Raw genomic sequence first — 13,847 nt, 5'->3', positions numbered from 1 at the left:
TTTCAACAGACACACAGCATGTGAGTTTCAAACATGTGATTTCATTAGAATAAAGAAACCTTAATGAGAATTTTTCTCTTCCAAAGCAGATCGGCAACCATTCTGCAATTGTAATCTTAGAAAGTTTGTCTGAAGGTAATGAAAAGTTAAGTGTCTAATCCAGGGTTACAAAGCCAATCAATATGTATCAGTAAAAGAACTTGAACCTAGATCTTCTGGACCCTGCGGCCAGCTCTCTATGTCTAATATATGTTGGAATATATTAACAACCTATTTTGAAAAATATATAACGAATAATTTAATCATGCGTCTTAAATAAAATTATAATTCTGCAATTTCAATATCCCTAGCTTTCTCCCCCGCCCAAGAGATGCCCCCAAAATATAGAATGCTATTACCTACACTTACTAAGTGTTGGCACTTCAACACTTTTATACTCTGCAATCCTTGTAATCAAAATAACACAGACTGTTTTAAAAAGACTATTAATTAGAAGAAATGAACTAGATCAAAACTGACCAATGGCATGCAGTTAGACAACCAGTCCAATGAATTCATTAATCTTCCCCCTTCCCCCAACTACTCTATATGTAAATGTACATGTATATATCTATATTCACATCCATACATGGACACACATATATCTAGGATGTACACTGCAGATGGACAATGCATAGGATTAAAACTAAATGGAAGGAAAAAGAGTGAGCCCTATTACATTTGGGAAATTATGTGGTGCTTTTCAACAATGCTAACCACAATTAGGGGCAGCTGAGGAGTTAAGTAGTTAAAGAATCTCAGGCCTAAAATCAGGTAAATTCATCTTCCTGAGTTCAAATCTGGCCTGAGTCACTTCCTAGCTGGTAGATCTTGGCAAATTGCTTCACCCTGTTTTCCTCAGTTTCCTGATGTGTCAAATGAATTGGAGAAGGAAATAGGAAACCATTATCTTTGCCCCCCCCCAAAAAAACCACCAACAACAATGGAGCCACAGAGTCAGACAAGATTAATCAGCTTAATCCTATAGTTGACATGGTTAAGGCCTAGAAGAAGGCCTTTAGCACAGAGACTAAACTACCCATGTAGGACCTATGGAAAAAAGAAAACACAAGCATAGGAGACATGAATGGGTTGTGATATGTACCAATCCAGGGAAGAGCAACATCTTTGACATCATAAATCCATTGACTGAAGTATTATAGTAATGAAGTAAAGATGCAGAAACTTTAGTGTACCTTGAAAATAGTGTATTTGAAACAAAACATAACTATAAAATAAGAGCAAATCTAATGCTACTACGTAGAATTTGACATTTAATTCACTCAGAAAGAAAGAGGAATAAATTAGTTTGGTCTTACATAGCCATCTCCAAGTATACTCACCTCAGCTTTAAGTTGTTCCCCACCAGTCATGGCCTCTAGCTGCTCCATTGTTATTTCTTCAGTTATTTCAATTCCTGCCATTTTTTGTACCACCTCTTTCAAAATAAGTAGGTCAAAGCTATTCAAAGGGAAAATAAGAAATGCGCTTATGGTAGACACTTAAAATACAAAAGCAGAAATATATTTTAATTTTGTAATTACATGATTTAAATAAAACATATGTTTTATTATGGAAAGAGAAGGGAATAGGGCTTGGGATTTCACTGACATAGTGAAAGTCCCATTTTAATGCTATAGATATGTAACCATTCAATGACTTGTCTTGAGTTATTCTTAGGATATTAAGAGGTTTTTTAAAAGTCTATTTTTTTGGGGTCAGAAACAGGACCTGAACCCTTCCTAACTTGAGTCCAGCTCTATCCATTATAACCTGTTCCCTCTTCATTATATGTTATGGATATGTATACATATGAAAGTGATATTAGAAATAAGTGTATATATTTTTCCTAAAACTTCTTAGAAAATGAATATATTTTTAAGATTTTAGAATAAAAATCATCACTTTAAAACAGTGAAATTCAGAGTATTAAAAGAACACATGCAGTAAATAGAACATATAAGAATCACAAACTAAGTCTCAAAAATCCTCATATTGGCATATTAACTATGCTCACAGATGGCTTCTTTAAGCAAAAAAAAATCAGTTTTCAAGCCAAGGAAAAGAAGAGCAGAAAACTAGATTACATTCCAATACTTCTCTAATGCCAATACTTAACATATTTTAATCCTGAAATACTGACTTTAAAGAATTTCCCTTCAAGAACAGATTAAATCTCAGAAATGAAGCTATATTCCTTTTAACACTATCCTTTGTATATAAAGAAGATGACAGAGAAAAATATTTCTGGAGGTAGGATGGGTAAAAAATTCTTTCATAGGTTTAACTAGTCATATTAAAGATATGGTGCAATTTTAAAAGTTTATTAGAAAGTACTTAGGCAAGTTAAGAGCAAAGTGTTGATTTTCTTTAAGAATTTTATAAAAATCTATTTCAGAACAAAAGTAAACATTCAAAGAAATTAACACATGCAAAAAAAACAAACACCCAAAAACCAAAGAGAAGCCTGGCAATTAAGTGAAATCAAATGCTTATTGAGTACCTATTATGGACTGTAAGATTTAAAAGAGTGGGAGCCATAAACTGTAATAATTAAAATAGTTGAAGAATTAAATTGTGATAGATATAAAGAGTGGATGAGTAAATTGTGACTGCAGAAAATATGTTTTCACTACAGTGTCTTGTTTCAAATCAAATATAAGGTGGTCGCCAGGGAAATATTCCCAATTATGAATATACCCAAGTCAACTGGGTTTTATAGAGAATTTAATTAATAATACAATGAGGAATTAAAGAAAGAGAGAAAGAGTAAGAAAGGAATAAGTATGAAGGGGCTTAAGCCAACATGGTCTAGACCTGAGTCTTAAGAGAGAGATCAGTCAGTCCTTAATCACTCACCACAAGATCTGTCCAAGCAAGAATATAGACACCAGTTCAGCCAGCCATCCTTCTCCAGAGAGGGATTCTTCTGACTGTCTCAAGAGACTGCCTTCAAGAGCTCAATCCTCAATCTGAATGCCCTCTGAATGAATCTGAGCTCCTATTTAAAGGGCATTTTCTCCTATGTCATCTCCCCTAAGTCTTTATATCTACCAAACACAGCAGATGTTTTTCAAAGGACAGGGTTCTTAGTTCACACCTGAGTAGACTTAACCTTTTGAGTAATTCACACCTGAGTAGACTAGAATCTCTGAGTCCGTTTTCACCTCTTTGCTCCTTGTAAGTTCACAAGTTGCTTGACCTTTATAGGTACTTAGCACCCTTTTTGTATTAGTCCTAAAATAGGCATGGCTTAAGTATGGGTTTAAGTACTTTTCATTGTTCAGAAAAGAGTTTACAACTTTATCTTCCCCTAGGGCAGACTTAAGTAGGTGAGTTCTCATATTCCTGATCTAAGTATGAGTTCACTGCCCAAATGGGGAATGGTCTTAATCCAATCTTATGAAGTAGGGTCTGGGAATTTTTAAGGTTCATAGTACCAGGCAGTATGCTATGTATTAGAGATACAGGTAAGAAAGAATGAATGATATTTTTATTATTTATTTGTAGGGAAAGTATATATTCTGTAGGCAAAAGCCTAGAATTCTTTCACCTAATGACATCAAAAATAGTAAAAGATAAAGGCATATCTAGGAAAAGCTTGGAGTAAATTAAGATAGGGCCAGTGTAATAATTTTAGTGGCCTACATAACTAAGTTTCCCAATTTTTTTCTTTAAAAAGTAGGCACCTATCAGGAATGAAGCCTACCTGGAGAACTATGATATCTGGTGGTGTTCCAGAATATAAATATAAAATTAGCTCCTTGACTGTAGCATGTACAAGTGTATATGTATAAAGTAGTATTTTTAAAAAAATAAACAATCTGTTCTCCAAAATTAAAATCCTTCAGTTTATTATTATGTGAAGAAAGCAGGATGACTGAGCCCTTTCAGAACATAGATATTATCATTACAAATGAATAATGTTTAAAAGATAAAAGCGCTCTTACCAATTGGTAATAGTTGGCAGTAATACCTAAGAGTACATTGTGATCTATCATTAAGAACGTATGGGCAAAATACAACACCAAAACCACTCAAGTACTCAAAAACTTAGTTGTAATTAGTAAGCTTGTTTAGGGGAACAGGTACAAATAATAATGTTTTGTAGGAAAATATCTATAACCTCACACCCATCAGATTGATCAACTTTACAAAAAAAAGGAAGAGCTGTTGGGAAAGAAGTTCTGTTGCACTGTTTGTGGAGTAGTAAATTTGTCTAGCCGTTCTGCAAAAGAAATTTGGAAACATGTTCCCAAAGCTATTAAAGTATGCATACTCTTTGAGACAATGATATCCCTACCAAGCCTATATGCCAAAAACATCAAAGAAAGAAGGAAAGGACTTATATGTACAAAAAACATTTATAGCATCTCTTTTTGAGATGGAAGAAAAATGAAAATTGAGGAAGTATTAATCAATTCAGAAATGGCTAAACAGGTTATGATATTGGCATGTGATAAAATATTACACTGTTAGAAATAATGAAGGGAATACTTCTATGAAGTAAAGCAGAATAAAGTGAGCATAACCAGAACAATTTATACAACAGCAATACTGAAAAGACAAGCAACTCTGAAAAACTTGGGAACTAAAATCAACACAATGATCACAAGTACAATTAAAACATGCTACACACCTCCTGAGAAAGAATACAGTTTGAGACCTTTTTACAGGATATGAGCAATGAAGAGAATCTGCTTTAGCTGACTATAAATATTTTTAACAGCCTTGGTATTTCTTGTTTTGGTGGGTAGGGTTTAGAGAAGGAAGGTTGGAAGAAGAGAATAGTGATGTGAAAAAAATTTAAGTTAATTAAAAACAAAAGGAAAGGAAAAGCATCCCTCACATCAAAAAAAGACCTCCTTCATAGGGTCCTAGATCTTGAGCTGAAAGGGACCTCATCAAAAGCCATCTAGCTTAACCCTCTGTTTAAAGGAAGAAAAGCAAGGAGAAATAATTTACCCAAGGATACACAAAAGATCAAAGGCCTAGGACCAATAGAGACTGAAGGATCATCTAATTCACCTCCTTCAGTTTACATAAAGAAAATTAGGAGTAAACTACAGATATATTTTAAGTGGAGTATTCTTGTTTACAATTTTCTATTTATATGATTTCAAGACAAGAAAAGCACAAAAACTAAACTTGAATGAAAAAGAGCACAAAAATCCACATTTCACACCATTTCTAGTCTATAAGTCAGAATCAAGTAAAATTTTTAAATTATAATTATTTTGTTCTTTGGGTTTGTTTTTAATTTTTTTTAAACCCTGAACTTCTGTCTTAGAATCAATGGCAGAAGAGTAGTAAGGACTAGGCAATGGGGATTAGGTGACTTGCCCAGGGTCACACAGCTAGGAAGTGTTTGAGTTCAGATTTGAATTTAGGTCTGGCTCTCAATCCACTAAACCAACTCGCTGCCCCCATTTCTTTTTTTATTTTAATGCCAAAGACATTTCCAGTATCGTTTCCACTCTCCAAAAAGCTCTTCTCATTAGAAATAAAAAGTTAAGTTGTGGGAGGATCACATCTACTCCACAGATGCTAGCCTACATTTATTTCCCTCTAAAAGGTAGAGAAAGTATTCTAGAGACTTAATTGGTTCAGAAGGTTAAGTTTTGAACCCTTAACAAATTCTTGTTTGCTCAATTCTAAAAACTTATCATTTGAAGAAAACAAGTTTGACAAATTTCACTCTCTGGGCACACATGAAGGTCAAAGGGAACTGCACTCAATTAAATCAATGTAGTTTCCTTCCAAATACATTTAGTGTTATATTGTTGTGTTTTGTTTTTTAAGCTTCATCTTCTTTCTTAGTTTTAACTCTAAGACACAAGAAAGGCACTTGGGGTTAAATGACTTGCCATGGGTTACACACCTAGGAAAAGTCTGAGACCAAATTTAAACCTGTATCCTCCTGACTCCAGGCCTAGGGTTCTATCCACCTTGCAACCTAGGTACCCCTTTAGCAAGATATTGTAAATTTCTTTTGCTAAATGTCACATGGTTTTGTGAGTTAGCATTTTGTCCTTATCCCAAGACTGAATCCACTAGCCCAAATTGGCCCAGAACAGAATTAAAATCAATGAAAATGGCTACCTCCTCTAATCTGACACCCACAGTTTCTCCCTCCTTCTCTATGAAGAAAAGAGAGATGTATTTTAATTATTACTCTTCTGGAACGAATACTGATTACAGATGTTAAATAAAGGTCAGCTGTGTTTTAGCATATATTTATATTATTGTCATTTTTGTTTTTGTTTCCCTAATTCTTCTTCTTCCTTTATTTAAATAAAAGTTATTCTGAATTACAGCTCAAAACAGCCAGACATTCACAGTAAAGAGTAAATAAAAAGTAATCAATTAAAGATTAAAAAATTATATATACCTTTTTCCTGCTTTTAGCTGATTTGCCACATACTGAAGAAGACCAGCAAGTTCAATTGGATATTTACGAAAAACGGCACCACAAAAACTTGCTAGACCTAGGTATGAAAGAAAAGAAAATATAATTAAAAAGAGCCCATTACATACTATATTATTCTTTCCAATTAAATTTATAAAAATGGGAAGGGGTAGAAAACTGGTTGATTTCATCTGAGTATTTATTTATATGCAGAAGAGTATTTTGGAATGGATAGTTATTTATTAATCTCCAGATCAGTTAGTAGTTTTGAAAACACCAACCATCCTCTGTACCAAGAAGTTGACAGAGCACTGGGCTCAGAATCAGAAAGACTCATTTTCACGTGTTTAAATCTGGGCTCAGACATTTACTAGCTGTGTGACTCACAACAAATCACTTAACCCCGTTTGCCTCAACTCTTCACCTATAAAATATGGAGAAGGCAATGGCAAACTTTGCAAGAAAACCCCAAAAATGGGGTTACAAAGACCTGGACACAACTAAAATGGCCCAAATGTGCTACTCACTTTACAAACATTACCTCATTTGATTGTCACAACAACCCCTAAGGAGGTATATGCTTCTTTTATCTTCATTTTACAGTTGAGGAAACTAAGACAAACAGAGGTTTAACTTTCCCAGGGTCACAGAGAAAGTAACTGAGGCTATATTTGAATTCAGATCTTCCTGATTCCAAGCCCAGAGCTCTATCCAATGCACCACTTAGCTGCCTAAAGTAGCTGCTTATATTAGGAAATATTCTTCTGAAATATCTTGCATGTACTAAAATATGTAAAAAGAACAAGACTCACTCTGAAGCCAGCTTGAGATGGTTGTGTCATCATGTTTCATCCTTTCCTTCTCTGGATTAGCCAAAGCTTCAATGATGCAATCTTGAACAATGTTAAAGAAAATATTTGTCCAAGCCTCTACCAATTTCTCTTTAAGAAAAGATACTACAATGTCTTGTTTTGTTTTGTTTTGGGACCAAAGAAGGGACCTCCCATCTTTGTTCATCACAACCTTTGGAGATAGGTGCTACTCCATCCTTATCTTTTTTTTTTTAACCCATACCATCTGTCTTGAAGTCAATACTGTGTATTGGCTCCAAGGCAGAAGAGTGGTAAGGGCTAGGCAATGGGGTTAAGTGACTTGCCTAGGGTCACACAGCTGGGAAGTGTCTGAGGCCAGATTTGAACCTAGGACCTCCCATCTCTAAGCCTGGCTCTCAATCCACTGAGCTACCCAGCTTCCCCTACAATGTCTTTTAAAAACTGTGAAAATCATTTCCTTTTTTCAACTACTACAAATGATTGGGGAAAATTGACATATTTTCCCTCCCTATCCATACTCTTTAGCAGGCAAGAGACAACCAGTCACAAAGGGTTATTGGCAAATGTAATCTTTTCTTCCTCTTCCTATCAAACAAAAACTCATCAAAGCATGGGGGGAGGGGGAGGGGGAGATGAAGGGAAATGGCGGTTCCTTTATATATTCCAAGAAGCAAAATGATAAAGCAGAAAGACAGCTGATCCTTGGAAGTCAGGAGAGCTGACTTCCTGTCTCTGACACTTTATGATGTTAGGCAAGTCATTTTACCTTTGTAGGCCCTCAGAAGCCTCCTCAGTTAAATAGTGACAATAATATACTTACACTAAATAAAAGTAGTTTAGAAGAAAGTTCTTAATTTTAAAATAGCTAATAACTGTATAGTACTTTAAGGTTTGCAAAGTTCTATGAATATATTATTATTACAGAAATTTTAGAGGGAACTAAGAAATATAACCACCATTATTAATGCATGGAAATGGTTCATGATATGGTTTGCTTAGAAAATCCTAGGGAATACTAAAAAGACAAGTACTAGATCCAGCAAGATTGAAGGCTACAAAATAAATCCAGAAAAATCAACCTCATATCCATATAGATAACAAAATCCAAGAGACAATAATAGAAAGGGAAATGCCATTCAAAATAACTATAAAATGCTTGGGGATAAATATATCAAAGCACACAAAATACTTCACAGATTCAAATGCAAAGTTCTCCATAAAGAAATCAAAACAAATATGCAGAAATCAGATTTGAAACAACTCACATCATACAAGATAAACTTGCATGTATATAAACTATTATTTTTTTAAAAGGTCACATCATGAACAAATTGGAGAAACAAGGAAAATAAGAGAAGAATTTGAAGGTAAAACGGTTACTTTTGATTACATAAAATTTAAGTTTCTATACAAATAAAATCAGTTAAGATTAGAAAATAGTCTTTGCAGCAAGTTTCTCTGATAAATGCCCCATTTACAAGATAAAGAAATGATAAACACTTGTAAAGAATAGGGCCATTACCCAATTGCTAAATGGTCAAAGGACAAGTTAGCCAGCTATTAAAGGATGTTTCATATCACTATTAGATAAATAATAATTAAAGCAACCATAAGGTTCTATCTTATACCCATCAGATTAAAGAAGTTCACCAAAAGAAAGGAAATAAAAGATGTTGTAGAGGTTATAGACAAACAAGCATATGAATGCAAATAATGAGTTGTGATTTGATCTAGTGAGTATGGGAGGCAATCTGGATAGAGGACCAAAAAGTCACTAAAACATACACATCCTTTAATTCACCTTTACCACTAGAAGATCTATACTGCAAAGATATCAAAGAAATAAGATCTATCTATATCCCTGATCCCAGGCCCAGTGCTCTATCCACAGTACTACCTAATTGCCCTACACAAAAAATTATCACCTGACAAAGCCTAATCAAAGACTACTATTTTATAAAGATTATTACTTTAAAAAGACAATTTAAATATATCTGTTGGTTTTTCATTTATGTGTCTAAAAAGACCACTTATTTGGAGAACTACATTTTGTTTACATTGGTTCCTTTTTACTTATATCTCCATATGTAAAAAGATACAGGCCAAGACATCATAGTTCAATGAAGTGAGGTATTTCAATGAGTCTACTACTGGTGTTATTAAGTTATCATACTTCTGTATTTGTGATAAAATCTGAAAGAAAAAGAATAGAAATAATTTAAGAATTTAAATGCCATCAGGCATGGTTAACTAATAACTGATATATGCCAGAGATTCAGTGGCTGAATACAGTTTTTAAATTAACAAATTTTTTAAAAGCATGACACACTGCCTTTTCAAGTTTAGATTCTCATTTTAATGGACTTGATAGCAAACTGAATCTTCTCTATCATCTGTTAAGAATATATTTTTTTAATTTGGGAGGAGAAAGGAAAGAAAGAAGGGAAATAATTTGTTTCAAATAACTTCATAAAACTTATGTGGAAATTTGTTATTCAAAATAAAATTAAAATAAATAAATAAAAAGCAAAGAATATTTTTATAAATTATTAAAGACTGGTTGTTACTTTAAAAGTTAAAAATAACAAAACCTATACCTTGGAACAACTACTTTCAATGATCTATGAGCAAAAAAGCTGCTTTATAATCTTAAACCAATATAGAAATAGTTATTCTAATGATAATAGTATGACAAGGCTAAACCTTACTTTTAGAACTATAAAATGATAACAATTCATGTGAACTGTTTTATAAAACTTCTCTATTAAGAAGAAATTAGTGCTTCATTTGGGCTTCAACACACAAGTGTTTTCAAAATGCCTGGCACCCAGTAGGCATCTAATCAATGTTTGTTGATTGATTTTCAATCTTCAGTAAACTAATTCACAAAACTGTTTCCGTAACAATTATTTTCAATGCCATTATAAAGACAAAATAATCAAGAATCAAATTATAAATAGCTTTATAGTAGCATTAGCACATATTAATGAAGAATTTGATCAAAATGTTAAATTCCTATACTATGTAGTTAAATAAATTACACTATTATATCTAGCCTTAGCACAAAGATTTTAATTTATACAATATTTGTAAATATAAAAAATTTTGAAACCTAGTAATTCTGATCTATGCAGTAATCAGTCATGATTCCAAAGGATGCTTTTTGTTTTTAAACACTTACCTTCCATCTTGGAAGCAATACTGTATATTGGGTCCAAGGCAGAAGAGTGGTAAGGGCTAGGCAATGGGGGTCATGTGACTTGCTAGGCTCACACAGCTGGGAAGTGTCTGAGGCCAGATTTGAACCTAGGACCTCCTATCTCTAGGCCTGGCTCTCAATCCAATGAGCAACCCAGCTGCTCCCTCCAAAGGATTCTTGATAAAAAAATGATATCAATCTACAGATAGTTGATGAACTTACAACACAAATTGATCCATATTTTGTTTTCTTTTTCCTTTGGGGGAGGGGGTGGTACAGAAATTTGTTTTGTTAGACACCTTATTTGTAACAGGATTTTTTTTCCCTTTGCCTTTCATTGAGTGGTAGAAGAAAGTGGTGAGAGGGAGAATTGTAACTGAAAATATAACTGAATTTAAAACCTTTTAAAGTAACTTTAAGCAGTAACAACTAATATTTATATAGTACTTTAAGGTAACCAAATATTTCACATATATTATCTCCTTTAATATAATGATGATCTACAGGAAAGAAGTGGCATTAAATGATCTAAGAACAAAAATACTGAATCTTAAAATATCTTCACTTCTCTTAAGATAGAGATAAAAATGAAAACAAGTCCTTTGCCATTTTTTACATTAACTTTTAGCTTATACATACGTAATCAAACAAAATGGTTGGGTTGCTGTGGCTCAATTTCCCAATTTGTCTTCCAGAAGGCTTCACATTTTCTTTTGTCAATCGCCTGAAGGGGGAAAAAGTGGAAGAGCCCATTTTAGCAAAAGTATCTCTCCTTCTCCCACCACGAAGTAAATGGATCTGTTACTTTCAATACATAAGTTTTTACCAAAATATTCAAAGTAACTACAAGTAAGTTGCCCATGCTGAATTGTTTTTGCAGCAATCAGAAAACTCTATTAAGAACATGCCAAAGAAATATTTCGAATGTAAATATATCATAAATACTTGTTAAAATTCAACTTGTAATATAATACAAAAGTCTTAATAGTTTAAAACTTTTAATGACTTAAACAGTTCCCCTACACTAATGAAATCAGATTCCCCAGAAAACGTTTTTTTCGTTTTTGTTTTTTTTTAAACCCGTACCTTCTCTCTTGGAATCAATACTGTATATTGGTTCCAATGGCAACTGGGAAGTGTCTGAGGCCAAATTTGAACCTAGGACCTCCCATCTCTAGACCTGGCTCTCAATCCACTGAGCTACCCAGCTGCCCCCAGAAAAAAGTTTTTTTTTAATTCTCACAACTTCTCTATCTAAGGATTAAGATATATAGGGGAATTAATAACATCTGAGATTGAAAAAGTATCTCCTATCTACTTAGCACTAGGGAATTCCCTGGAAAACATCACCAGCAACACCAAAGTTAAATATAGTTCATATTTAAAGAGTTTTAACAGATCGCCTTAAAACCTATTTGGGGCTATGCACTAATTCAAGTACCATAAAATAACATTCTAACATGTTAATAATTCAAACCAGACTGCAATTTCTTCACACCTTAAATTATCTTGCTGTATATGAATACTCATCCGTGGCCCAATGAGCCTATACTTTCATAAGGTTTGCAAAAGTGCTTTGCAAATCTCAAGTTGATTATTATCCCCACTATTTTTAGATTTTAAAACAAAAAGGTGTTAAGTAACCATAAAGGTTAAATTAATCACAAAAAGGTTAAGTAACTAACAAACGGTGAACTTAACAAAGAAGTGTAAAGTAGCTCAAAAGATAAAAAGTAATCAAAGAAGGTGAGAACTAAAAGTATGGGCAGTCCTGGATGTGATTGGTAGATGTGAAAATTTAGAGGTGAAGACACAAGGGTGAAATGTCTATATATTTGGGATTTTTTTCATCTCTGAAAAACTCCCCGGAAAGTTGGATCTGGCTGATTGCTTCCTGTGAGCAGCCTGGGCACCAGTTCGATCCTGGAACTCAGCCTGGAGGAGCTCACTCAGACAGCTTCCTTGAGTCAGTCTTGTGGTAAGTGATAAGACTGACTTCCTTTTCCCTTGGGCTCAGGGAGGCCCCTTTGGCCAAGGCCTTTAACTCCTGCCTGGCTCAGCCTGAGCCAGAGCAGTTTAAATTAACTCCTTTTCCTCTCCGTCTCTCTTCTCCTTAAATTCCTTCCAGCTATATTAATTAAATTACCATAAATTTCCAGACTGACTTGGGAATTTTATTTGGTGACCATTTAAATCTAGATTTAAAATCACAACTCTAAATTCATCTTTACAACAGAAAAGGGAAATGAGGTAAATAGAAATTAACTGTTTTGATTGGAGTCACAGAGTCAGCATCTGCTGCCTGATTTTGAATTCAGATCTTCATGACATAAGGATCATTGCATAATTATGCCATTGTAAAAATATTAAAAGTAGTATTTGTTCCTATATCTAAAAGTGGAATGAACATCTTTACTATAGAATTAAGCAGTCCCAAGTACCACCGCCTTCCTTAAGGGTGACAATCTAAACTGTCACAAACTGGTTTTTAGTCTTTACTGCTGAAATTAGAGAAAACCAAATATAGCCTCTTAAAATTTTAAACAAGATGAAAAACTAAGCCTTAAAACCTCTTTAAAAACTTAAGATTCCTTCCAAGAAAGATTTTTTAATTACATCAGAACTTTCAATAGTAAAAAAAAAAAATCTGCAAAATAAAAGCAGACATAAGACTCAACAATCCCATACATGAGTTCTTTCAATACCCAATAATGTAGTTCATTAGTCTAGGTGAAAACTCATCAAGGTGAACTTTGAAGCTCTTTTACTATCTCAATTACCTTTCTACTCTAAGGTCCTTTTGTTCTACCCTTTTCAGGTAGATCATTCTCCTTAGCAGAAAAAAAGATAAAGAAGCAAAATAAAAACTAAGTGGCTCTGCCTCCTCTCCCTCCATCATCCATTATCATCTCATCCATGCTAGGTAGCAGTTTTATTCTTAGAGCTTCTAAAATCCCATTTTCTGCAGATTATTTCTAATTAGTCCTGCATATAATTTACACATTGAAATTTCCATAGTCTTCCTCATTAGATTATGAATTCTTTCACAGGAAAGACTGTTTTTGCTTTTCTCTGTAACCCTTGTGCTTAGTACCTGGCACAAAGTAGATTCTGAATAAATGCTTCTTGCCTTGACTTTGTCCTCCCAATATACCTTAAAAAAAAAAATACCTTTGCTGTCCTTAGTATACTAACCTCAACTCAATGAACTTTCTCTTTCATGAAGCCAGCCTTATCCTAATAACATGAACTTGATTCTATTCCTTAATGACGGTTTTGTTTTTTAACTCTTACCTTCTGTCTTAGAATCTATATTAAGTATGGACTTCAAGACAGAAGAGTGGTAAGGGCTAGGCAATGGGGATTA

At 33.7% G+C, this 13,847-nt stretch overlaps 1 protein-coding gene across 7 annotated transcripts in view; it reads right to left on the bottom strand.

The window, feature by feature from the left end:
* Nucleotides 1-13,847, bottom strand: part of THOC2 (THO complex subunit 2) — an 89,045-nt gene that overhangs the window by 30,538 nt on the left and 44,660 nt on the right. For all 7 annotated transcript variants that reach the window (XR_008914558.1, XR_008914561.1, XR_008914559.1 and 4 more), the window contains 5 exons: nucleotides 11,120-11,204; nucleotides 9,381-9,474; nucleotides 7,261-7,341; nucleotides 6,431-6,527; nucleotides 1,383-1,500 (listed from right to left, as the gene is read on the bottom strand). Coding sequence is in view for 3 of the 7 variants with exons in the window: in XM_056808981.1 (XP_056664959.1) it covers nucleotides 1,383-1,500; nucleotides 6,431-6,527; nucleotides 7,261-7,341; nucleotides 9,381-9,474; nucleotides 11,120-11,204 (475 nt within the window). In the remaining 4 variants the exon portion in view is untranslated. The remainder of the gene's footprint in view (nucleotides 1-1,382; nucleotides 1,501-6,430; nucleotides 6,528-7,260; nucleotides 7,342-9,380; nucleotides 9,475-11,119; nucleotides 11,205-13,847) is intronic.

The sequence above is a fragment of the Monodelphis domestica genome, chromosome X (genome assembly GCF_027887165.1).
Source record: "Monodelphis domestica isolate mMonDom1 chromosome X, mMonDom1.pri, whole genome shotgun sequence".
NCBI lineage: Eukaryota > Metazoa > Chordata > Mammalia > Didelphimorphia > Didelphidae > Monodelphis > Monodelphis domestica.
Note: the sequence above shows the minus strand (reverse complement) of the source record. Positions and strands in the feature narration are given on the sequence as shown.